A 26,093-nucleotide genomic window follows, 5' to 3' on the forward strand; every position below is an offset into this window, starting at 1 on the left:
CCCAGCTGAAGATTTGGGAATTAAAGCCTCCTGGAGGCAGTGTATTGTTTTGGACAGGCTTATGGGTGTTATAGCCAGTTGCCCTTTGACAGTGTTTGGCACATTCTCCTTTTCCTGTTGTCCACCTTATGTTGGTCAGGGGGTGATGTCCACCCTCTGTTCATGCCATTATTTCCCCTGCCATCATGGAGCTTCTCACTCAAGCCTGTAAGGCAAAATAAACCTCTTTTTTTTTCCCCCACAAGCTGCTCTTGGTTGGGTGATTTCTACCAGCAATGCAGACCTGACTGCAAAAGTAAAGTGGTACCGAGGAGTGGGATTGCTGCTAGACACTTGACTGTGTGGCTTTAACCTTTTGGAGCTGATTTTCAAAAGGAATGTGGAAGGATTTGAAATATTGGCCTAAGAGACACCTGGTAGTATTGTAAGTACAGACTGATGGACTATTCTGGTCAGAGTTGAAAGACCTGAATGCAATGAGAACTATGGACTGTGAGGTTTAGCTTATGAGGGTGAGAAAGAGCTTTGCCTGGACTGCTCTAGAGGCAGTTTGTGGGAAAACCTTGCTGTTAAGCCTGTGTCCTGAGAAGCTGTGTGGGGTTGCTTTGCATAGAAATGAACTGGTGTGAGCAGAGGGATATGACACAGAAAGAAAAATCTTTTGGTGAACTGCTGTCCATTCAGATGCAACTGAGAGATTACAAGCTTTGAGATTGGGCCATTGACCTGCACTGAGGCAACAGGAAGAATGTAGACTCTTTTGAAGAGAACTGAGTGCTCAAGGAGTGTCCTGTTCTTCAAAGTCTGTTTTATTCCCCCCCTCCTGATTAACAAAGTGACACCCTACCTGGTATCATGGAGTATAAGAAATGCAAGAAAGACTGGGTCATTGAGTTTGCAACACGGTCTTGTGTTTTGGAAATGGCCATGGGCAGTGTGGATGAACCGTGGATGGCAGTGGAGACCCAGTGGAGATGCCAGGACCACGAGACAGCTGCTAAGGAAAGGTGTCAGCCCTGGATGAAGTTTTCCAGGACTTTGAGTAGCCTAACTGGAGGGGCAGAATTGGAACTCTAGAGACTTGTTGGTTAGGATTGCTGAACTTGTAGACTTGTTACTGCTAGAGTTGCTGGACTTGAAGCTACAGTGTTTGGTGTTTGCCCTGGTTGTTTTCAATCTTGTATTGTTTGAATATTTCTTTGCTATGCCCAATGCCATCTTTTGCAGTGTATTTATTCTGTGCCATTATGGTTTTTTTTGACGAATATTTGGTATTATGGCTCAGTTAAAAGATCTTGGACTATGGGAATATAGGAACATCATTGGAATTGATAAAAACTATGGGGATTGTTAAAGTTGGGTGAATACATTGCCTTTTACATCATGTATGGTCATCAGTTTATGGGGGCTTGGGGTGGAATGTGGTGGTTTGATTCAGGTGTCCCCCATAAACTATTCTGAATGCTAGGTTCCCAGCTGAAGGAGTTTTGGGAATGCCTCCTAGAGGCAGTGTATTGTTGAGGGCAGGCTTATGGGTATTATAGCCAGTTTCCTCTTGCCAGTGTTTGGCACACTCTCCCGTTGCTGTTGTGCACCTTATGTTGGCCAGGGGTTGATGGCCACCCTCAGCTCATGCCATCATTTTCCCCGCCATCATGGAGTTTTCTCCTTGAGCCTGTAAGCCAAAATAAACCTATCTCTCTCTCTCTTTTTTTCCCCCACAAGCTGCTCTTGTTTGGGTGATTTCTACCAGCAATGCTATCTGGACTGCAACATACACCTTGGGTCAAAGTGTGCCTTTTTTTTTTTTTTTTTTGACAGTATCACCTGGCTGTCTTAAAATAAATATTAAATCCTCAGCTAAGCAAAATAAAACAAACCCCACACCCTCAAAGCCCTTACAAACAATACTGGCCTAGCTCTTCAGAAAGAATAGTATTGAATGTGGGCTATGAATCATACAGCTTGGGTTTAATCTTCCATTTCCGGTGTAACCTGACATTAACTCTTCTTTTTCTGAAAACTAAGGAGTCAAAGAGTGCCACCCCATAGGGCCTCTGTGAAGATCAACTGAGTTACAGCCTGCAGAGCCCTCATTTAACTCAACATACATGCACTAGGCAGTTAAGTCCTAGTATTTAATGGTCACATAGAGACTTCAGAATTAAGGAAGTGGTGACAATAATCACAACTCTCACCTTCAAGGAAACGAGAGTTTATTCTTGAGCCAAATGAGTGACCATGACCTGGGAGATGGGTTCAAGTTGCATAGAAGACATGTTGCAACACAGAAGCAGTTACCAAAGTTTTTAAAAAATATATTTATTTATTTGAAAGAGAGAGAGAAAGAGGTATTGGGGGGGGGGTAATGGGTGCCCCAGGGCCTCCAGACACTGCAAACGAATTCCAGATGCATGTGCCCCCTTGTGCATCTGGCTTACGTGGGTCCCAGAAAATCAAATCCAAATCCTTTGGCTTTGCAGGCAAATGCCTTAACTGTTAAGCCATCTCTCCAGCCTCCCAGCTACCCAAGATTTTATCAGTTACCAAACAGTTATTTAGGCATTTACCAAATACACTCAGGGTACCACGGAGAGGTGGGTTATCATAAATCAAGTTTCAGGTGCTATGTGATGGATTGGAGGAGGCTAGTGATCTGCTAAAAATACATTTTAAAGATTTTGACAGTCACAAGGATGTTCTGTCAAGCACAAGGGTCAGCAAAGAATGGCTTCCACATACAGGTGTAGGAATGTGGAGAGCATTGCTATGTCAGACGTCAGGAAAGTCTCCTTTAAATAATTTGTAGCATTAATATTCCTAGAGTAAAATGAAGTCTAGCCTGTTAGAATATGTTGATCCAGTTACTGAAATAAGGGCATATTTCTAAACTATCTCATTTTAGAAATATCTGAACTATTTCTAGACTCTTCCATACAGTCCCTCGCCCAATTCTACATCCCCATCAAGCTGCACCATTTCTCTGCTGACAGCAGATCTACACTGCCCTTTCTTTTCTCTTCATCCCCTAATCCCACCCTCCATCATGTCTTACATCACACACCAGACTTTACACTGCCAAACCAAATTCACTCACTGGCCCATACTCCGAAGCATCTGCTTGTGATTCCTTCCCCGCAGTTTCCATGAATGACTCCACTCTCTGCTCCCCACCTGCTTCTCTACCTCCCAACCTCTTAAAGACTGACATGAAAAGACAGTCTTTTCTGCCTATAATGCTACCCTGGGGGAACCTAGCTAGTAACCAAAATGTTATTTTAGCTCACAAAACTCATTACCTGGATTTAGCCTGTGTCTGTCTTTCTCTATATCATTTAGACATCCCAACTCAGTTCCCAAAATGCTACAGTCTCACAATAGATTCCAGAATACTTTAAACATAACTGTAGCCTCAATTGCTCATTGATAACCTCTCATGTTTGTCTTTGGCCACACACAGATCCCAATGTTTCCTGGAGTGATTACATGGTAGAATTGATTAGAATGAGGCCTGGTTTTGTAACTGAAATTGGTCATCTATCTACACTGGATCCATCCAAGACATCAGAAATGAGAGCAAATGGAGTCAGTCTTCCCCTGTTCTCTCAAGTACATGTAAGACCATCTTGATTCAGCTTATATCTTGGCCAACAAATCAAAGTTATGAAAACATTGAATTCACAAAGATACCAATCTAAATTACTGGGCTGGAGAGATGGCTTAGCGGTTAAGCGCTTGCCTGTGAAGACTAAGGACCCCAGTTCGAGGCTCGGTTTCCCAGGTCTCACGTTAGCCAGATGTACAAGGGGGCGCACGCGTCTGGAGTTCGTTTGTAATGGCTGGAAGCCCTGGCGCTCCCATTCTCTCTCTTTCCCTCTATGTGTCTTTTTCTCTATGTCTGTCGCTCTCAAATAAATAAATAAAAAATGAACCAAAAAACTTAAAAAAATAAAATAAAATAAATTACTGATGGCAATCGTTTTACACAGGAAGGTTCTTCCATGGAAGGCTGGCATGTGATCTCAACCCAATCAGCTTTCTCAATTCATATTACGTCTATTCTTAGGATTGGTTGTTCCTTGAAGGATTAGAGTAGATTAAAACAAATTATCTCAACACACAAGAGAATGTTCTCAAATACAGACCAAGACTTTAAAGCAGAGAAGTTGGTATACATAAATTCTACCAGTACTTCCAAGTAGAAAAAAAAATGTATGAGATAATTTCATTACTGAAGTCAACAAGACCTAGTATCTAATATTTCTGACTTCATTCAACTGGTATGTGAAAACTAGTTTTATGTATTTTTTTTTGCTGTCATGCTAATTCATAATGGCCCACATCATTACTTTCTTATTGTTGGGACAAAGCACCCTACAAGAGCAATGTCAGGAAGCAAAGGGTTTAATTCTGCATACAGTTCCAGAGAGTAGAGTCCATCATGGTGGGGAAACAATGGTGGAAGCAGGAAGCCAGGCACAGCATCACACCAGCAGAGAGGAAAGAGGGAAGAATGCTGGTGCCCAGCTAGCTTTCTCCTTTCACACAGTCAAGGAACCCAGCCCGTGGCATGGTGCTACCCAGTTAGGATGGGTCCTCCCACCTCAACCAGTCTACTTTAAAATCTTGTATTTGTTTATTTTCAAGGAGACTGGGGGGGGAGGAAGGGAGGCAGAAAGGGAAAGAGAGAGAGAGAGAAAAGAAAAATGAAAATGGGTACATGAGGGCCTTTTGCTGCTGCAAACTCCATGCATGCATCACTTTGTATATCTGGCTTTAAGTAGTTATTGGGGACTTGAACCTGGGCCAGCAAGCTTTGCAAGCAAGTGTGCCTTCCACTGCTGAGCCATCTCCCCATCCCTCAACCAATCTACTTTAGACAACCCCTGACAGGATCGTAGATTTGTTTCCATGGTGGTTTTAAATCCTGTCAAATTGATAACCATGAATTAGCCATCATATGGCCCACCTGAAAGTCACATTTGGGGCTGGAGAGATGGCTTAGCAGTTAAAAGTATTTGCTTGGGAAAAAAAATCGTATTTCAAAAGTCAATTAAAAAAATTATAAATACTGCCAAGCAGATGAAAATTCACTATCTTTAGATGTTTCACAAAGAAATGGATGCACCCTTCGATAGCTTGTACACCCTTTGAAAGCTCAGCTGGTACAGCAGAGGACTGTTAGACTGAACACAAAGAAATGGCAAAGCCTACATAAGAGGTTGTATTTTATTGTAAATGATGGTTCACTTACTGTAAACAGCCCAACATATGCTGCCATCAGATTTTGTTAACTCCCTAGGTAACTCTTAAGTAAAATCTGCCATGTTTAATTAAAAAAAAATGTATATATTTAGTAACTCCTAAACTTGTGACAACATCCCTTCCCTAACCTGCAGAAAAATAGCCCTTAACCTGACGTTTTCACTAAAAATAGCTCATAAACACCTGACTTAACTTTCCAACAAAAATTTTCATTTCTACCACTTTCCCCAACTTACTAATCCCATTACCCTGAGTAAGAAGCAGGAAGTCACAGTAAGGTTCGGCAGAAGCTGCTAGCCTGGCCATCATATATCTATAGGTTTGGCCAGAAGGGAGCCTGGGAGAACCCAAGCTTATTACTTACACAAAGAGCAAAGCAACAGCAGCATGGAATTTGTTCCCTGTATGTACCCTTGGTTCTCAGGGGTGTCCCCTAAGAGGGCACTGAACAAAGAAGACTACACTACAGACTACATTAAATACAGCACAGGGTAGTGCTGCTATTGAGGCTCTGTCAGTGATGGCTGAGCAGTTTGATAGTCCGCATCTGTACCTGGGTGGAATGAGGTGTTGAGCCACACCTCACTAGAACTGTGAAGCTGGATGAGAAATTCCCTCCTAGCAGCTTTCTGGCAGAAAGGGAGGCAGATGATAAATGGCCCACTAGCAGCTCCTCTAAAGACTGCCCACTTTGCCTGGTTCAGGAGGGATCACAGAGCTTTCTACAGAGATCTGTGTCAGTGTGAGTCCTGCCTTATGTAAACTATGTGCATTGAGCAAGCTATCTGATTTGACCCCATCATTTATCTGCATATTCACACTACTGAAAACCCTAGTGGTGCTACACCTTTAAATCTGTTCTGAATTTCTGCAGCTCCAACATAAGGCACACCATGTCACAGCGGGAGTACTATACATCTGCTCTTGTCCTCTTACCACCCATTCTCTATCAGCTAGAGAAATCTTGTGAAAATGCACATCCAATCATTATACACCCGAAGCTTGCAAAAAATAAAAATAAAAATAAAAACCCCTGCCATAGACATTCTATTATGCATCAAATAAAATTCGGTCTGAACCACGGCCTACAGAAGCTTTTCATGAAGTCAGCCCCTACTTCCCCTTCAAGCCTTGTCTTCTACAACACTTCCCTCCTCTTCCCTCAAAATGCTTCAAAATTGTTTCTACTCTCTGAACATACCAAGTCTTGTCCTGCTTCAGGAACCTTGTCCTTGCTGTTATCTTTGCTTATAACATGCTTTACCAGGCTTTCTTACCTACTCAGCAATTACAACTCAGATCAAGTATATTCTCAAGCACTATTGACAAGTACTCACACAACCATGGTTAACCTGACCTACCACCTTGTGTATTTTATAACTGATTTGCGGTTTTAGGTTGATGTTCATCTACTATTGTCTCTCAGCAGAATAGGAAGAAAAGAGCTGGGACTTTTTATGCTGTTGGGTCCCTCACGCATACCATCAGATTCTTTAATGTTTTAGAATAAATATTTCTAGTATCTTATAAAGTACAAAATTAATATTCTTATATTTAGTTCCAACCTTCTTTTCTAATTTACTCCTTTTGGTCTTTATATCAATCCTAACATAGTAACAAGTCAGGACTCATAAATATTTCCATCTTTATGGAGGAAAAACAGTAATACTCAATAATTTATCTTTAAATGTAAAAACATGTTTATTCACAATCCTTGAGAAGTTACCATTCCTTCAGAAAATTCTTTATGAACAAAAAGCCAAGAAAAATTACAACAATAGCTTATGCCAAACCAAAAATATACATCTGATGTATATAAACTTTAAAAAGCATTAACACAAGCAATGTGAATATAGAGTACCTTCAAAATATTTCCAATGACACAGTACAATGTAAATTAGGATAAGACAGATATAAATAATAGCATTACCTAAGTATATTTACATAATAAAGTATATTAATTTCCATGAGATTAAAAAATGACAAAATCTATAGATGTCATTGTCTAGCAGTTCAAATATGGAAAGGGCCACATGATTTTTTAAATACAGCAAGAACTTTAAGTTACTATTTATATCTGGACCTTTCTATATTTTTGAGAACATGCACTGTCATTGTTGGGGGGAGGGAGGAAGAAGGAAAACCCCAATACAGCAAGATTCAATTTGCTTTCTAGAATTATACTCAATCCTCAGAAAAATTAAGGAATGTACACAGGGAATGTTTTCTATCCCTGGCCTTTTATACTGACTGGTCAACTGACAGAAAAATAAAGTTGTCTGTAACAAAATGTAGGGTTATACATTTGTAAGCTTACTTCCATTGCATCAGTACCTCGTACTACAAGGCAAAATAAAGTGTAAGAAAATCAATGTACTTTTCATACCAAAAAAAATTTGTTTACTTTAAATACCCGTAATTACCTTCTTGTTTTTTAAAAAAATCATTCACAGAGTATGTTCTGTGTAAAATCTTTCAAAGACCATTCACTGCAAATATAGAATTTAAAAAACTTAAGATATCAACTTAAAGTCAATATACCAGAATGTAAAATGAAGTAAAAAACTTAAATATATGCATTTTAAATATTATTTTTAATTATTTCCAACTTACAAGGTCCAAACTCTGGAAGCTTATATTTATTGGATTATCTTTGTTCAAACCAGGTCAACATTATCATACCAAATCACACAGCAGACACAGATAAAAGAAAGAAAGAAACATACTTCAGCGTTTCTTAGGGCTATCTCAAATTAATTGTGCTTGATATTAGACACCACAATTCAAAGAAGCCATCAGAGTAAAGCATGCCAGACAAGGGGACACTACTCTGAATGAATGTGACCATCCTTCTCATGCCCCTTCACATCTGCTGAGAATAACAAAAATTACTTTTAGTTACATAACAAAATAGGCTTAGTAAAGCATTCCAAGCAAAATTATTAAAGATTTAAGATGTGAAAACTGACCAGCATAAACAGGAATGCTATAAAGTGTCAATGGATAATATGATGGGATCATTAAATCGGTCATGAAAAGCAGAAGGCAGATGATAAAATTGCACTTAATTCTGAAGCAATTCAGATCTATCCTATCACCCCTACTCCTTTCTAATAAAATAAGCATTTACAACATGGTTTATTACTGCCCTTTACAAAAAGGCCAGCATACCATTTATACATTCCAGTGGATTTCTGACATTTGGTCATAACTGATGAACAGGGTGACACAGTCATCCTATCGGATCTGGTGACCTGTGTCGGGCTGCGTCACGCCAGCATCGGAGAGTTCTAACACGGGGTTCACAAACCCAGAGTACTCCGAGTTGCCATTGTCATCCATCTCTGCACTAACGAAATCATTCTCCCACTCCAGACCGTTGGAGTCATCAGAGGCTGACGTGGGGTTACTGCCTGTCTTCTTGCCACTGTACCGAAGTGCTGCCCGGAGAATGTCTTCTTCTGTTTTAGAACGTTCTCTCATTGGAAGCATCCTATTCATTCCTGTGATTTGAAAAGGGTTTCAAAGACTCTTGAGTAAGGATAAGAAGCTATATTAGAAGACTTGACAGTTTAACAATACAAATGTTATTGTTGTTTCACTCTTAAGAGTCAATCTTATAGAGGCTTACTGAAGGGGAAAACTTGGGGTCTAATCTTGACATATGCCTTCGATAAAAACAAATACCCACACCAAAGAGCAGTTCTGAGGCAATACTGATGAACTGATAAATTTTTTGAAAAGTCATAAATCAAACAGATGGATGAAGGTTTTCAATTACTATTAGTCTCACAAAGCTGAATCAATATCCTTGCCAAGGTCCTTTCCCACCAGCTGCTAATATCCTTTCCCATAGAGTGGCAATCATTCCAATGATAATGGTAACAACATACTTTTCCAATACTAGCTAGATTCCTGCTAATACTGCATGCACTTGAAATATTTTAACTGATTTAATCTTTAATTACTCTACACGGTGTAGTACTATCATCCACCTCATTTTAGAATAAAGCAAACTGGGGCAGAAGATAAATGATTTGCACAGGGTCAAATGGCTATGAAGTGGTAATTTTTTTTTTGGGGGGGGCACTGAGATTGGAAGCCAGGCCTCCAACATGTTAGGTAAGTCAATACCATGGAGCTATTATCTTAGCTTGACTGAAACTCAATTCATTCTGCCTAGCTCCAAAGTCTTTGTTCATGTGGCATTCTGACTCTCCACCACAACCAAGTACAGACATTTCTAGAGAATATAGTTCTATATCTATTTTTACACAGGCATAAATTGGTTGTAAAATGAAAGTATCAAAATTTTAAAGTAAAAAAAAAATATTTTATTAGCAGAAAGAAGGGAAGGAAGACAAAAATTACAAATTTCTAAGTCCAGAATCAACAATGATAACAGAGCTAAACTCCAGGAATGTCAAAGGGATTTTAATAGAGTATAGACATATTCAATGACTTCATTTTCTACCCTTAAAGAATATGTTCCCACATTAAAAAAAAAAATCAGGGCTGGAGAGATGGCTTAGCGGTTAAGCGCTTGCCTGTGAAGCCTAAGGACCCCGGTTCGAGGCTCAGTTCCCCAGGTCCCACGTTAGCCAGATGCACAAGGGGGCGCAGGCGTCTGGAGTTCGTTTGCAGAGGCTGGAAGCCCTGGCGCGCCCATTCTCTCTCTCTCCCTCTCTCTGTCTTTCTATCTGTGTCTGTCGCTCTCAAATAAATAAATAAAATAAAATAAAAAATTTTTAAAAAATTATATTATTTTGTCCCTATCACTGTTGTCTGACAATCATGAAAAATCAAAAAGACTCAACCCAGCATAGCTCAAATAGATAGTGGCTCACATCAAAGTATGGACTGAACTCTATGCATCTCTTTGTGCACATGTCTTGTCCAAAAGTTTAAGCTCAGAAGCCCAGGACCCCACGTGTGGCAGGTAAATACCTACTTCTGGCAAGGTGGGCTAGATTGGAACAGTACTTTGTGGAAATTTCTGCGGATTTATGTCTAAAGGAAGATGGATCATAATTTAACCTAAAAGTATGTTTCTTATGGAACCCTCTGCCTACTCTAACAGTACTTCTAGCAACTTGAATAATGACCAACAAAGACTTTTACCTACACATATGATTAGCACACACTGTAAATGACTAAGTTACTCATTAAAAGATTTTTAATTTTAAATAAGATTCTAGCAGCACAAATGCTTCTGTTCTACCACAGGAAACTAAAATTGCCAATTGATAACATAACTCTTTATGCTTTAAAAAATAAATTAGGGGGGGCTGGAGAGATGGCTTAGCGGTTAAGCGTTTGCCTATGAAGCCTAAGAACCCCGGTTCGAGGCCCGATTCCCCAGGACCCATGTTAGCCAGATGCACAAGGGGGTGCACACATCTGGAATTCATCTGCAGTGGCTGGAAGCCCTGGCGTGCCCATTCTCTCAGTCTCTCTCTGCCTCTTTCTCTGTCTGTCACTCTCAAATAAATAAATAAAAATAAACCAAAAAAATTAAAAAACAAATTAGGCTTGGAAAAATGGCTTAGCAGTTAAGGCACTTGCCTCCAAAACCTAAGGACCCAGGTTTGATTCCCCAGGACCTACATAAGCCAGATGTGCAAGGTGGCACATGCTTCTGGAGTTTGTTTGCAATGCCTCTTTCTCTATCTCTCTTAAATAAATTTTTTATTTTTTTATTTTTTTGGTTTCTCAAGGTAGGGTCTCACTCTGGTCCAGGCTGACCTGGAATTAACTCTGTAGCCTCAGGGTGGCCTTGAACTCATGGCGATCCTCCTACCTCTGCCTCCCGAGTGCTGGGATTAAAGGTGTGTGCCACCATGCCTGGCTTAAATAAATTTTTAAAAAGCAGAAAACAGAGTATTTTTTAATTAATTAATTTAAAACACAGAAATTACTTGGCTTTAGACTGCCTGCAGGGGGCAGTAATTTCTCATATGAAGAGACTGAGTTTGTAAGGTTTATTACAAAAACCTTAAAGAAATTAACATTTGTTTTCTAAATCTCAACAAACATTTAAAAATAAACCGTTCATCAATAAATAAAAATAGGTCAAGAAAATTTTGTATTGACTTTTTACAGGCTGACATTCATCAAGTTAAAGAAAGTTAAGTCTAAGGCAGAAAATTGATGCAAATTAGCCAAGAACAAACTGCACTTTCCAGAAAAAGCAGCATTACACAATACCTTCTTCATCTTCCCACTCCAGATCTAATGATGTGCTGTCGTCATTCCCGCTAGTTGACTTGGTTTTGGTCATCAGGTCACAGCTGCTTTCTGTATTTGGTGTCAATACTGTGGCATCTGATGAGAGTCCTAGAACACACCACATAAAATGAAATGTCACCTGTCCCCTTACCACAATGAACGTGTTCTTTTGTGACAACTATCTGCCTAAGTCTTACTACTATTCCTCCAAACTTAAAAGAAATTACTAAAATAATTACATTGACAAGTTTCCTTTAGGAGCAGTATAAGGACTTTTTTTTAATTTTTTTTTTTAATTTTTGGCTACCCTAAGCATGTCATGTAGCACCTTTAAACAAATTATAAGCATCTGAAAGATGATGAACTCTATCTAGGTAATGTTTACAATATTCAAATAAAGGAAGCTGAAAAATAAAACAAACTACAGGGAAGCTATCCTATATTCTCAAAGGAGTCCAAATACATGTAAAAATTTTGACTTAAAACTTGAATCATTTTAATCTTAAAAATCAACTCATGACAAGTGAAATAAGCACACTTCTGTATTACTTCCTTCTATGTTCTTTTTCTTTTCTGGGGAAAGGAAGGAATGGATCAGAATAGAAATGAAAATAGTCTGAGAAAAGAGAATAAATAAGCTGAGATTTCCTTTGCTCCATCCAACTCTTTCTTGTTTTGTTTTTCAACGCAGAGTCTCATTCTAGCCCAGGCTGACTTGGAGTTCACTATGTAGTCTCAGAGTGGCCTTGAACTCACAAAGATCCTCCTACCTCTGCCTCCCAAATGCTGAAGGCTGGGATTAAAGGCGTGTACCACCACACCCGGCTAATCCAACTCTTTTTAAAAGGAAAAATAATACTGTATTATTGAGAAGTAGGAAACTGATTTATCCTGGCAATGCATAATGTGACAAAATGTAAACTGAATATGTAGACAGAATATCTAAAGACTTACGGCTACTTCGAAAAACTTCGTACTGTGACTTTATGTTTCTTAAACAAGATTCAAAGTCCTCTTCTGGTCCTGAACTGTAATAAAAGTGAATTTTAAAGGTATACTTGTGATAGATGCAACAGAATGAATGCTCAAATTACTGACGGCATTTCTGGTTTGAAGGCCTATTTCCCAAATTTTCCCACTTGAGAGATGGAAAGAGTACAGGTTCCTGCCCAACTGGGCAGGAGCAGGGATACTGGAAAATGGGCAGAGTCCCTAGATAAAGTTTAGGAGAAGGAATGAAGGCAAAGCTCTTGACTAAGAAGGAGCAAAAGGGAGTTCCTAGAAAATGGTATGTCCCATAATTGCTACAGAATAAGAATATTTTAATGAAAATAGGCCTTAATTTTCCTAAATAGGCCTTAATTTTCCTAATGTTAGCCTCAAACTGAAAACAAACTTTGGCTAATTTTGAAGCCAAATCTTGAAAGCTCCCTGAACATCCAACTTCACAGTATATAATAATGACGCATGGACAACCTTCTTTGAATCAGCAGTGCTAATTGTGAAAATATGACAGTGAAATGTCTCTTCCAAAATTAAAAAAAAAATTTCATTGATTTATGTTCATAAGCATAGACTGACACAGACACAGACATACACACACACAGAGAGACTGACTGATTAAATGAATGGGTGCAACAGAGACTCCTCCAGTGCACATGAACTCCAGACACATGTGCCAGTTTGTAGGTACTGGGGAACTGAACCCAGGCTATTAGGCTTTGCAAACAAGCACCTTTAACCACTGAGCATCTCTCCAGCCCATCTTCCAAAATGTTTAAGGAAAAAAGAGTACAAGGAAACATCAGTTAAGGTTATAATCAAGTTATTCAAGGATATTCCATATTATATCCCTTCCTACATGGAAAATGTGATTCCTCTTGAAAATGCATTCAATCAACCTAAATCAATGATTACTCTCCTGCTTAATGCTCTATTTTCTTCCAAGTAAGTGCCTAAGAGAATTAAGAAAAACCCAAATACTTTGGGGGAGCGTTGCTAGGGGATGAACCCAGAGCCTTGAGCATGCAAACCTGTGCTTTACTACGGAGCTTTATATACCTACAAGCCCTGGAGCAGTAATAATTTGGGGAGTACATGAATGCGAATTCGTTTACAAACATCCTGACGTAAATGCTTTCTCTGGAACTGATACTTTCTATCACAAACAAAGGAGAAAATGCAGGTCTTACCTTTGGTAGTCTCCACCGCCAAGATGCGATCTCTGCACAGCTCTCTGCCTTTCTTGCTTTGGAAACATAATGTGATACAACATCATTCTGCGATACAGTTACAGTTTAAGAATACTCATGCAATGCTGAGAGCCTTTATTTTCTAGACTCTAAAAACAAAAAGTTAAAGTTATCCACTCAAGTCTTTTTCCTTCATCATTATTCACTTCTATATTCTTATTTATGGGCAGAATTTTTCTCAATTTATCAGTGTAAAAATTCCCAAGTGCTTAGAATATTCACAATGCTGTAGAAAAGACAATAATGTACTGGTGGCCTCAACATTCTTATTCCACCCAAGTATTTCCTAGAAGCTAGAAGAAGAGTGCAGGAAAGGAATCATTAGAACAGATCCTGAAGTTCTATTTAGCAGGGAACATGTACAAAGGAATCATAAGGCTTGATTGAATTGCTATTATAAAGGCAAATGATTATTCTGATCTCAAGAAAATTTAGAACACCTATGGTAGGTGTGGCTTTCGTAGTTTCCAGCTGTGTGTCCCTGGCATGCCCTCGGTCACTTGTATATTACAGATGGCTATTTCACTCCTTAGGGCACTTGGTGTTACTATGAGAACCAAGTGAAAATTGGTAAATATCAGGTATTTCTGTGCCAGTGTATGGTATATAGGTTATATAGTCCTATAGCAAATGCTAGGTCAGGAAAGCAAAAACTCAAGAAAATCTAGATTGCCAAGACTGATGCATGCTACACATGGAATGATTTTAGTCTCCCAAAGACAGACAGTTGAGAATTTATTATTATGTAAAGAATTTATGAAGATAAAAAAATCTTTAGTTTTATAGAAAAAGAAAGTTACTGTTGAAAAACGTCTGACTATTTAGAATATACTAAGAAAAGGGCACTAGCCCATATGTTACAATCTGCTAGAATCCTCCACCCTAAGAGTTAGGAAGATAGTTTATATAGAAATCACATACATGATAGACATGATTTTTCAGTTCCCACACAAGTGACATACTCAACACTCAGTACCACTTAACCCTATAGTAAGTAATGAATCTATACAGGCAACTGTGAAGGACAACAGTAAGCAAGCTACCGGCTAAGCTCTGCTCCAGGACTGAGTTACCTAACCTGTAACCCTCAGCCTCCTCATCTGTACAGCAGGGGATTAAGATCATTAATTTCCCCCTAAGACTGCTGTAAGGTTTGCACACAGGAAATCACTTGGTTACTCACTTACTTAGCAGCTATAGTTTCTAACATTTAGCCAGGGCTCCACAACTGTCAGTTCCTGAAGTTGTCAGGAGTTGTGGTAATGCAACATCCCACATGTGATGAGAAGATGCAGTAGATCTGCTGCCTTCCTCAATAATGTGCAAACACTTCTCGTGACCCAACTCTCAATGTCCCAAAGACACAAGAGGAAAGGTGAGAATTAAACAATATCCTAATGGGGCAAAATCCAAAAATACAGCTGATATGACATGAAGAACTATAAATTCTTGCAATTTAAGGAACTGCTTAAAAAATCTTCATGAGAATGTACTACAAATGCTTTGTAAAACTATTCAAATGAAATATTTTCCCTCCAAATGTACATATCTCCAAATATTTCTGTATTTTGAACATGAAGATTCATCTTTAGGATAAATAAGAATTAGCTTCTGCCAATATAAATCTAAACAGCACTCAGCATCATGTATGGGACTTCATGTTACTTCTAGAGGCTAAAGACAGACTTGTTTGCCTTCAAAGTTCCTGTGAATATACGCATCAATACATTTGTTGCTAAACATGAAGACACTGATTCTAGGGGGGAAAGTCCCAACTCAGATCTGCCAGAGAATATAAGGAGAAAAGTAGCCCTAGTGTGTGTTGGGGTCTTTTCCCCTCACCTCCAAGAGCTTTCGCTGCTTTGCTGCCCTGGCTGCTTCACGCTGTGCAGCGTATAAAGCTTCTTCTTCTAGTCTTAACTTCTCTTCTTGTAAGGCTAACTGTGCATGAACAAAACGATAAGGATTAACAGAAACCAGAACCTGTCTAACTGCTCTACGAACAAAATGATTCTGTTTATAAAATCAAAATAAATTGGTAAAATAATTGATATTTACAAAGTTTATCTGAATTGATTTTTGTAACTGCTCATGTCAATATCTTTTATAAAATAACCCAGGTGGTATGAATGACAGTACAAAATTCCTCAGAAATTGAGTTATGAAGCTGCAGTATTGAATTTGAAAAAATATAAACTATTTCTTTCTCTGGAAAATGCAATGTTCTTGGTTTTCAACCATCTTTCCAATACCTACCACCTTGACTAGTTCAATGGTTTTGGTCCTCTCACATCAAAAAATCCTTAAAACTAAAGCTGATCACACTGCTCTCTACCAAAGTGAACTAATAAGCTTTCCTAGAATTCACTATTATTCAAAAATTACTTTCAAATTTAGGTTCTTACCACTCATAATAGCATAATACTACCTTAATGACAGGTGCTACATACCAGTTCCAAGTTAAAACATCAAGTATCAACTAATTCTTTCCTTGAGGTTAATACAGCATGTCATCAATTAGTGCTAAACAGTTTTAGTCTTTTTATTTATTCTTGTAGTGCTACAGATTGAACCCAAACCATGTACATGCTAGAAAGTTCTACTGTGAAGCTGTATGGATACAAGGTGATTTTTCTTTTGAGACAGGATCTCACTACATAGCTTAGGATGGTTGTGAACTTGCTATATATTCAAGGTGAGCTTCAAATTGCCTGCACCTCCCAACTACTGAGATTACAGGTATGTATCACCATTATAGCTTAAAAAAAAACCCTATTTTTAAAAGCAGAATAGAATATTACTCATTCCATTTAGTTTAGTGAATATAAAACTATAATTATAGGTCATTTCCATAAAAATACTTAAGCACAGCATTTATGACTTGTTTCATGGAGAACAAATAAACCTAAGACAAACAAAAACTTAAAACACTTATGGTAAAACCAAGTAATATGCTTAGAAGTTTACTCTAAACACACAAGGACACATGATTCTGCTAACATTCCCTTTTGTGAATTGAAAAATTATTTTTAAAAGAATGTTCTATCTTTATTACTTGATCAAATTATCTCTTAAAATAAAATCAAACTAAGAAATTTATCATAAGACAACATATTAATGACCAATCTCTCTTATAACGAGACCTTAAGGTACCACAGTTAAGCAACATAAAAGACTACTTACCTCTTTTTGGATTTTCCTATCAAGATCTTTCTGCTTTTCAGCAATAGAATCATAATGCCTCTCTTGTAAGTCAAGAATTTCTTCTTCAGTAAGTGGCCTAGAAAAAAATAGAGAGGAAGGAAAAAGGGAAAAAGAGAAGAAAAAAAAAATAACCTTTTGCTGAATCTGAATCCAAATAAATTCATAAATCCAGTGAATTCTAAAATTTTACTATAAAAATCTACTATAGCAACTTAATTCTACATTTCAATTGTTAAGAACAAAAAATCATTTTTTAATATGTGACTATATTCTAGAATATTTATCACACAATAAAAACTTCAGTATACTGACTCTGATCTCAGGCCTGTGCACTGTAAATCAATTTTTACCTCAATCAATTTGGCCTCATTTCACTTAGAACCAGTGGGGACTTCGAGCAAATTTACTTCCTCACCACACACTCACCTTCCCATTACACTACATGCACTCAGTGTACTCAGTTGACCTGTGTCACTGTCATGATTGGGCCCTTTCTGCAAGGGTTGCTAGAAAAAAAATCCAACACCAAGTTGGCCCTCAGCGCCCAGCAACAGTCCTTTAACTCACACAGGTCAACTTCTTCCCATGGCCTATGCTAATGACTTCAAATCTTAACATGCGCCCCCCCATCCCTCATTTTTTAAAATTCAGGCTCTTCTTTCTTATGTTTTTGTGTCCTGTTTCCCCCCCACACACCCCGCCCCACAAGTTAGGGTTCCACTCTAGCTCAGGCTGATCTGGAATTCACTATGTAGTCTCAGGGTGGTGATCCTTCTCCCTCTGCCTCCCTAGCACTGGGATTAAAGGCATGCGTCTCCACGCCCAGCCCCAAGGCTCTTCTTTCTTTAAAGGTAATTCCCCTCAGCCAGGTGTGGTGGCGCATGCCTTTAATCCCAGCACTCTGGGAGGCAGAGGTAGGAGGATCACTGAGAGTTCAAGGCCACCCTGAGACTCCATGGCGAATTCCAGGTCAGCCTGAGCCAGAGTGAGACCCTACCTCGAAAAAGAAAAAAAAAAAAAAAAAAAAAAGGTAATTCCCCTCTACTTTCATTTCCTGGATCTACAACTCTCTCAGCCTATGCTATCTTTCCCCTTTCTCTTTCCAGTGCTCCAGTGTCTACTCCTTCCAGCAACTGTGTAAGGTAGAGATTACATGTAAGGGAAATAAGATGGATACAGCTAAGAGCGAGTCCAAGTGAGCAGGTAGTCTAGCTCCTAGCTCTCACTCCTGAGCATCCTCTGCTTCTGTGCCCTTGCCTCTGTTCACTCACAAATGTGCCACAGTCCCCTGCGGGCATCAATCTAGTAGGTGGCAACAGTCATCAATGGCTTTCCTAGGAGGCAGTGGGGCCCTCCCTTCACACAGTCTGTCTGCCATTCTCTTTTGTCTGGTTCTTCTCCGTACCTAACACTTCTTGGTCGTTTTTATTCTTCTTTTTACTCTTCTCCATACTCTATGAATCCTAGCCAAGGTATACGACCTCCCTCACCCCACAGGAGATTGACTGGCTGTTGGCCTTCCCTTAGCCCAGGAGGTGCTCTACCAGCCAGGTACTTCCCCAGCTCTGGCAGCCACACTTCACTACCATGGCTAGCTAGTCATGCATGTTTTCCTGCTTCTTGTGTTTTTCTAGCTTAACTTTTGCCTCAGATTTTATTTTGAGGTATAATTAAAAATAAAATACAGACTTTTAAGTCTGAGCACAGTGAAGCAGGTTTGTAATACCAGCACTCGGTATGATCACAAGTTCAACTGCAGGCCCAGTTACATAGCAAATTTGAGGTGACAGCCTGGGTTATACAGAAATATCCTGCCGTAAAATACAACAGGGGGTGGGGATAAAGCTCATAAAGTCAAGCGCTTGTCTTTCAAGCAGGAGAACTAGAGTTCTGATCCCCAAAACTGATATTACCAAAGCCAGGCATGGTGGCATGCACTTGTAATTTCAGCCCTGGGGAGGTGGAGACAGGTAGACCCTTGGCACTAGCTGGCCAGCCTGTATAGCCTGTTAGTTCCAGGTCTATAGGGACCCTGTTTCAAAAAAGGCACACAGCATCTTCAGAAACAGCACCCACGGTTGTTCTCTGGCCTCCCTATACATGCACACAGACTTTACATACACTCACATACTTCCCAAACAAAGCCAAGTGAAGCAAAACAAAACCAACCCAAATTTTAACTGACCACTTCATAAGGTTTTCAACAACTGATATCTGTATGTAACCTCCACTCTAATCATATGATAGAACATTTCTTTCATTCCACGTAGTTTTCTTATGTTCCTTTTCTAGTAATTATCTCACTTTGCACATGCAGCTTTCACTATCTGGAACATTCTCCTCTGCCTGTATAACACTAACTAGGTCTTCTGGGATCAACTAGGGTATCATCTCCTTAAAGAAGTCTGTCCGAACATACCTCCTCACACTCAGTTTTGGTCACAGGGCCTTTTCTGGATTTTCTAGCATGTTTTCTAGCTGCTGTTTTATCAGTTACTTTCCCTGTTTTATAGTGAAATGTCATTTCTAGGCTTAAACTTCCAGAGGATGTTCTTTTTCTAGAAATTATGTCTTTTTTCCCCCTTTGCAGTGCTAGAGACTGAACAAAAGACCTTGTACACATGAGGAAAATACTTGACAACTAAAGTATATTCCCCATTCTTGTTCTTTTGGAGAAATAGTTTCTCTTAAATAAAACTAGCACAGTGGTTAGCACATGACAACTGCCTAAAGAATGTCTACTAAACTAAAAGAACACATCCAAAATATGAAACAAAATTAACATATTTTCTTCACATTGTGAACTTTCTTTTGAGTTAAACAGATCCTTGTTTCTCAAGTCATACATGTAACTACAGCATTCTATAAAAAGACTAGAGTATCAAGATTCTAGCTACCTTTATGGTTGTAAAACAATCAGTAGGACAAGTTTAAGGAAGAAAGAGGGTAAAATGGAATACTTGAAAGTATGTCAGTATTAAGTGTCTTTAGGAAAATTTAAAAATACTTAACTTAAGGATTAATATCTAGGATATACAAAGAACTCAAAAAGATAACTAATAAGGAATCAAACAGGCCAATCAAAAAATGGGCTAAGGAGCTAAATAGAGAGTTCTCAAAGGAAGAAATACGAATGGCATATAAGCACCTAAAAAAATGTTCTACGTCACTAGTCATCAGGGAAATGCAGATTAAAACTACATTGAGATTCCATCTCACTCCTGTCAGATTGGCCACCATCATGAAAACAAATGATCATAAATGTTGGCGGGGATGTGGAAAAAAAGGAACCCTTCTGCACTGCTGGTGGGAATGCAATCTGGTCCAGCCATTGTGGAAAACAGTGTGGAGGTTCCTAAAGCAGCTAGAGATTGATCTACCATATGACCCAGCTATAGCACTCCTAGGCATATATCCAAAGGATTCATCTCATTTCCTTAGAAGTACATGCTCAACCATGTTTATTGCTGCTCAATTTATAATAGCTGGGAAATGGAACCAGCCTAGATGTCCCTCAACAGATGAGTGGATAATGAAGATGTGGTACATTTATACAATGGAGTTCTACTCAGCGGTAAAGAAAAATGAAGTTATGAAATTTGCAGAAAAATGGATGGACCTGGAAAGTATTATACTAAGTCAGGTAACCCAGGCCCAGAAAGCCAAGCGCCACATGTTCTCCCTCATATGGGGATCCTAGCTACAGATGACTGGGCTTCTGTGTGAGAATGAAAATACTTAGTAGCAGAGGCCAGTAAGTTGAAAAGGAGACATAAAGGGTGGAGAAAGGAAGGGAGGAGGATACTTAATAGGTTGATATTGTATATATGTAATTACAATGATTGTAATGGGGAGGTAATATGATTGAGAATGGAATTTCAAACGGGAAAGTGTGGGGGTGGGGAGGGAGGGAATTACCATGGGATATATTTTATAATCATGGAAAATGTTAATAAAAATTAAAAAAAAAAAATACTTAACTTACAGTGGTAGTTTGATACAACAGATAAGATACATTAGATCCCAATAGATACAGGAGTTTATTAAAGTTTGTCATTTTGATCTGCAATCACTTGGCTGGAAGAGGTGTCACTGTGGGCAGATCTGAATTGCCACCTAAGATGTGCAAAGTGCCAGAGTTCTGCCTGTGTTCCAGAAGTGTGTCTGCATGTGCTGGTTGTGGTTGCTAGTGGGTTTTTTCTCTACTTGGCTCTGTGAAAGAAGGCCTGCTTCATCTGCCATTATGGAACTTTCCCTGAACCTGTAACCTTCAAATAAATGCCATTCCATAAATTGTACCTGGTTTGGAAGTTCATCTCAGCAGTGTGAGGCTGTCTACTACACTTAGGATAAAAAAAAAAATCACTAAGACACTGATACGTACCAAATTTTCAAATGTTCAAAACGCCATTTGAGAAATGTATTATTGCCTCAATTTCAAAGAAAGAAAATTAATTATGGTTCTGAAACATGTGTATTTCAATGTCTTACAGCAAGCAAATAATAAAACCTGCATACTCGATGAGCTTCTCAGAGTTCACATATATATGCTTTTTGTTGTATCTTAAAGGCCTTACCTATGACTGCTTCCCGGGCTCTCCCCCTGCACAAAAATTAGTTTCACAATTAAAAGAATTTCATTAACTAAATTCTATTTAAAGCAAGCCAATATAATTTTCTAATCCATTTGTCACAACAAGCAAATTTTATTATTAAAAGTATTAAACAAAAAGCTTTAATATCTTATATTTTTTCATAGGAAAAATTCAATTTAATATTTAGCTGAATTGTATAACAACCATTTGCTGGGAAGTTTTGTTACATAACAAATGAACTTCCATAGTTAGGAAGTACCAGACAACTTATTTTCTATGTCCTCAACATTTGTAGTTAATTCTTTTTTTAAAAATTTTTAAAAATATTCATTTGCTTGAGAGAAAAAGAGGGAGGAAGGAAAAAACAGAGAGAGAGAGAGAGAGAGAGAGGGAGAGAATGGGCACACTAGGGCCTCTAGCCACTGAAAATGAACTCCAGACACATGTGCCACCTTGTGTATCTGGCTTACATGTAGGGAATTGAACCTGGGTCCTTTGGCTTCCATGCAAGTGTCTTAACCCCTAAGCCATCCCTCCAGTCCTGTAGTTGATTCTTTATTCAGATTCTAAACTTTTAAGTTTATATACCTACCACTATACATTTGAAGCCCCCAAATCAACACACTCTCAACTTCAGTTAAAAACTTGCCCAGAGCAGAAAAAATAAAGACACATTGCTAGCTGAGATAGAACAAGGTATCACTGGTCCATCCCAGGCCTCACACTCAACAGTAGCCTGTATTAATGTACTGCTGCTTTTGCTATGGTTTCACTGCCTAAAACAGCTCCTGACTGGTGAAACCCTGACTTAAAACACACATAAAACTTGTTGTAAATTGAAAAGGCCATGACAATGCTGGGACTATTCATGCAGACTTTATGAGAACTAAGTACAAGCAATAATAATTGAGTGCTTTTGTTTTCTTTTACAAGATAATGGAATTTTATTTTATATTTTTTTCTCTAAAGTAAACCATAATTATTTAAAGACTAATTTGGGCTAATGGATATTTTTTATACATTTAAACTAGGCATACATGACAGCTAAAATACATGATGAATTTAATAATATGAATAAAATTCTAAATAGACCAGATTAAAAACAGGTTGGCATTCAACTAAGTCAAGCATAGAATATTAAGTGAGAGGAAAATACTGCTGAGCAAAAATAAGAAACAAACAATAAATCTTAACCAACCAAATGCAATCTACCTAAGAAAATATATGAACCCACAGTTCTTTTGGAAAGCAGTTTCCTACTGAGAAAACCATGAGGCTGAAGGAATGCTTGCTTGTCAGCACAAAGGCCTAGAGATGAAAGTGACCTTTGGAAGGGAGGAAATGGTCCTATGAAACTATGTGTGGTATTTTGCTGGGAAAAAAGGCTAAGACTGTTTCCTAATTATATCCTGCCAGATGGTATACATGCATTATTGTTAGAAAGGACTTAATTCAAACTAAAATGTATTTTTTTTTCCTTTTGCTTTCTTTTTAGCAGTGTTGGTGACTGAACTCAGGGCCTTGTTGCATACTAGACACTAAGTCATATCTCCAGCTTAGACCAAATTAATTTGAGAAATGCTAATGTGAGCAAGTTTGAAATAGTTTACTAGTTCTCAGAACCTTTAGTACGCCATCTACACTAAGGTAATGTTCAATACACATCATGGGAAATGCTAAGCTAAAATATTTTTTTTAATCGAAAAAAAATAGTTGGGGAAATGGCTCAGTGGTTAAAGGTGCTTGCTTAAAAGCTTGCCGGCCTGGGTTTGATTCCCCAGGACCATGTATGGCCTGATGTACAAATTCCTTTGTAGCAGCAAGAGGCCCTGGAATACCCATTCTTTCCCCACCCCACCTTCTCTTTCAAATAAATACTTTAAAAAAATGTTGGATGCATTTTTATCTTAGAACAAAAGAGAATGACTAAAAAAAGTTATAGCTCGCCATGGTTTCTTTTTTTTCTTTTTGGATTTTCGAGGTGGAGTTTCACAGTAGCCCAGGCTGACCTGGAATTCACTATGTAGTCTCAGGGTGGCCTCAAACTCTCAGTTATCCTCCTACCTCTGCCTCCCGAGTACTGGGATTAAAGGTGTGTGCCACCACACCCGGCTCAGGTTTTCCATCTAATAAGCTCTAGAGACACGAAGGGAGGCTCCAGGGAGGTTAAATAAGGTGTACAAACTCACACAATTACTTTAAGGTTGGAAGTTAGCACACAAACTACACCTTTCTAATTATGCCTGTGTATGCAGCTCATTTTACTGATGCTCAAGTTTAATATTTGTATATTCAGGATTCATTTTAAAATTGACTTGGCTTTAGATAAAATGAGATAGAGAAAATCAGTATTAAGAATATCTGATGGAAGGTAATGGCTAAAGCCAGGAACTGATTAGTGAATGAACATGCATAAATTCTACCCTTAGCAATCCACAAAAACAATAGGTGCTAGATTGCTGGAGCATTTTACTTGTGTAAGGTAAAGAGATCAGAAGTACTCTTCTCTGAAGTTCTTTGAATGCTATAAAAAGCATGTGTATAGCATTATACCACTAGAAACTTTGGAATTATTACTAAGGTAAATTAATAAAAGTTGGAAATGATATGTGAGGGACAGAAGGGTAAAGAAATTACACTAAAATCAATCAAAATAAAAAAAAAAAAACCTAAGGGATGATTCACAAGCAGGGCAGATTTGAGTTCAGTACTTACTTCATCGCTTTCTACTAGATTCTCAAACTGAAAAAAAAAAAAGAAGACAGCAAGTGTTAGGAAAGTTATCTATGTACTCAATATGAAATGAAATGATCACTTTTGTAACCTTAAAATAATACATTTTTGTATTAATAATGAACTAAAGTAAAGTACCTTCTATATGTCACCATATTTGATATATTCTACTCCATAAAAAATGCCAGCATACATATATGATTTATATTTATGAGTATATGAAAAAAGGAAAATCACAGCAATAGTTTACATAAAGCAGAAACTGTTATATACTAAAATTTCACCATTATCTTAAACCCACATTACCAGACATTTCCATTTTGAGTACAGAATTAACTAATGACATAAACAAGAAAATGACTTAAGAATCAGGAAGTATACAGATACTCAAATAAGAATTTCTTTAAAGTTGGTATTTATTTGTTCAGTCATCCATAGTTAATTTACTAAAAATCTAGCTGTTAGTTCATCACAATGTCCTTCTAAAGACAGGAATGTGAATAATGTTTATAATATACTGTGATAAATGTTAATCTTCCAAATGGCTTATGGAAAACATTATTATATTACCTTATTAAAGTCATTGTGTTTTTAAAATATCTTGACAGGTAACCACTTAAAGAAAAAAGCTTAAGAAAATGGAAGAGTTTAAGGGTAACAAAGCTGCTGAAAATTCATAATCTTATTCCTGGTTTGTGACTTTTAAACAAAAAATTCTTTCTTCATACCTTCTCATGTAACAGGGGAATTCAGAGAAGTAGTGTTTAAGCTTTGCAGCCTAGTAGCTTTGGACTGGAATTAATTTTCTGCCCCTTTTAGATTGGATATATATATATTTTAAGTTGTATGGCAGAAGGCATGCATTACAGTGCACATGTGGCAGTCAGGGGACTTTTCAGGGTCTGTGCTCCACCTTCTTTGAGACAGGGTCTCTTGATGCTGCAAATCAATGCTAGATTGGAAAGGAACATCGGACAAGTTGGTTCACAGGCTCAGATCTCTTGGTTCTGCCTCGCATGGTTATAGGCACTTCTGCCATCACAGATGTGTGTGTCACTTCACATCCAGCTTCACGTGGGTGCCAGAGAATTAAACTCAGCCTTGGCAGCCTCTGTTGGCAAGCACTTTTAACCACTGAGCCAGCCATCTCCCCAGGCCCTAGGCTGGGTATTATAGTTCAGCTTCTCCAGGGCCTAAGCCTTGACTTCACCTACAAACTAGAGAGGCCATTACTATTTACAGGAGTTGTGGCAAAAACTGAGTGTGGTGCAGTCCCTAAGTGTGTATGGAATAAGCAGCTTGGAGAGGAAATGGCAGCTTCGATTACTTTACAATTGATTCTACTTCAGAGTTGTTCATCAGTATGCTGCCTCTACAGGGCAAGTCAATCCCCTGGCCAAGGAACTCCTGCCTCAGTTGATGCAGGTCTGTAATCCCAACAATTCTGGAAACTGAGGCAGGATGATACAAAGTTCAAAGTCAGCCTGGGCTACAGAATGAGTTCAAGGCCAACCTATGCAACTCAGTAAGACCTTGTATCAAAATACAAAGTAAAAAAAGAGGGTCAAGGATATGGCGTAGTATCTAGCATGGGTGAGTCCTACCTATTCTTCCCTCCCTCTCCCACAAATGAGCCATACTGACATGTGAAGAGTCCATAGTAAACAAGAGTCTGAACTCTTCCCCATAATCTTTTCAAGTAGTTCCCCCCGCCCCTGCTCTTCTCAAAGCATTTTGAATGCCATCAAATTCACAATTACTTACCTCTATAGTTAAGTGCTCACCTCTTGAGCATGTTCTAAAATACTTGGATCTG

At 38.4% G+C, this 26,093-nt stretch overlaps 1 protein-coding gene across 2 annotated transcripts in view; it reads right to left on the reverse strand.

The window, feature by feature from the left end:
- Window positions 1–6,989: 6,989 nt before the first annotated feature.
- Ap1ar (adaptor related protein complex 1 associated regulatory protein) overlaps window positions 6,990–26,093 on the reverse strand; it is a 44,401-nt gene continuing 25,297 nt past the window's right edge. The window contains exons 2-10 of one of the 2 annotated variants that reach the window (XM_004658519.2): window positions 26,042–26,090; window positions 24,260–24,286; window positions 21,527–21,552; window positions 16,929–17,025; window positions 15,588–15,686; window positions 13,686–13,741; window positions 12,448–12,521; window positions 11,473–11,601; window positions 6,990–8,768 (exon numbers count right to left, since the gene is read on the reverse strand). In XM_004658519.2, the coding sequence (XP_004658576.2) occupies window positions 8,503–8,768; window positions 11,473–11,601; window positions 12,448–12,521; window positions 13,686–13,741; window positions 15,588–15,686; window positions 16,929–17,025; window positions 21,527–21,552; window positions 24,260–24,286; window positions 26,042–26,090 (823 nt within the window). In that variant the 3' untranslated portion in view covers window positions 6,990–8,502. The remainder of the gene's footprint in view (window positions 8,769–11,472; window positions 11,602–12,447; window positions 12,522–13,685; window positions 13,742–15,587; window positions 15,687–16,928; window positions 17,026–21,526; window positions 21,553–24,259; window positions 24,287–26,041; window positions 26,091–26,093) is intronic. The other variant, XM_045144414.1, reaches the window with a different exon arrangement.

Source organism: Jaculus jaculus, chromosome 2 (assembly GCF_020740685.1).
Source record: "Jaculus jaculus isolate mJacJac1 chromosome 2, mJacJac1.mat.Y.cur, whole genome shotgun sequence".
Classification (NCBI taxonomy): Eukaryota; Metazoa; Chordata; class Mammalia; order Rodentia; family Dipodidae; genus Jaculus; species Jaculus jaculus.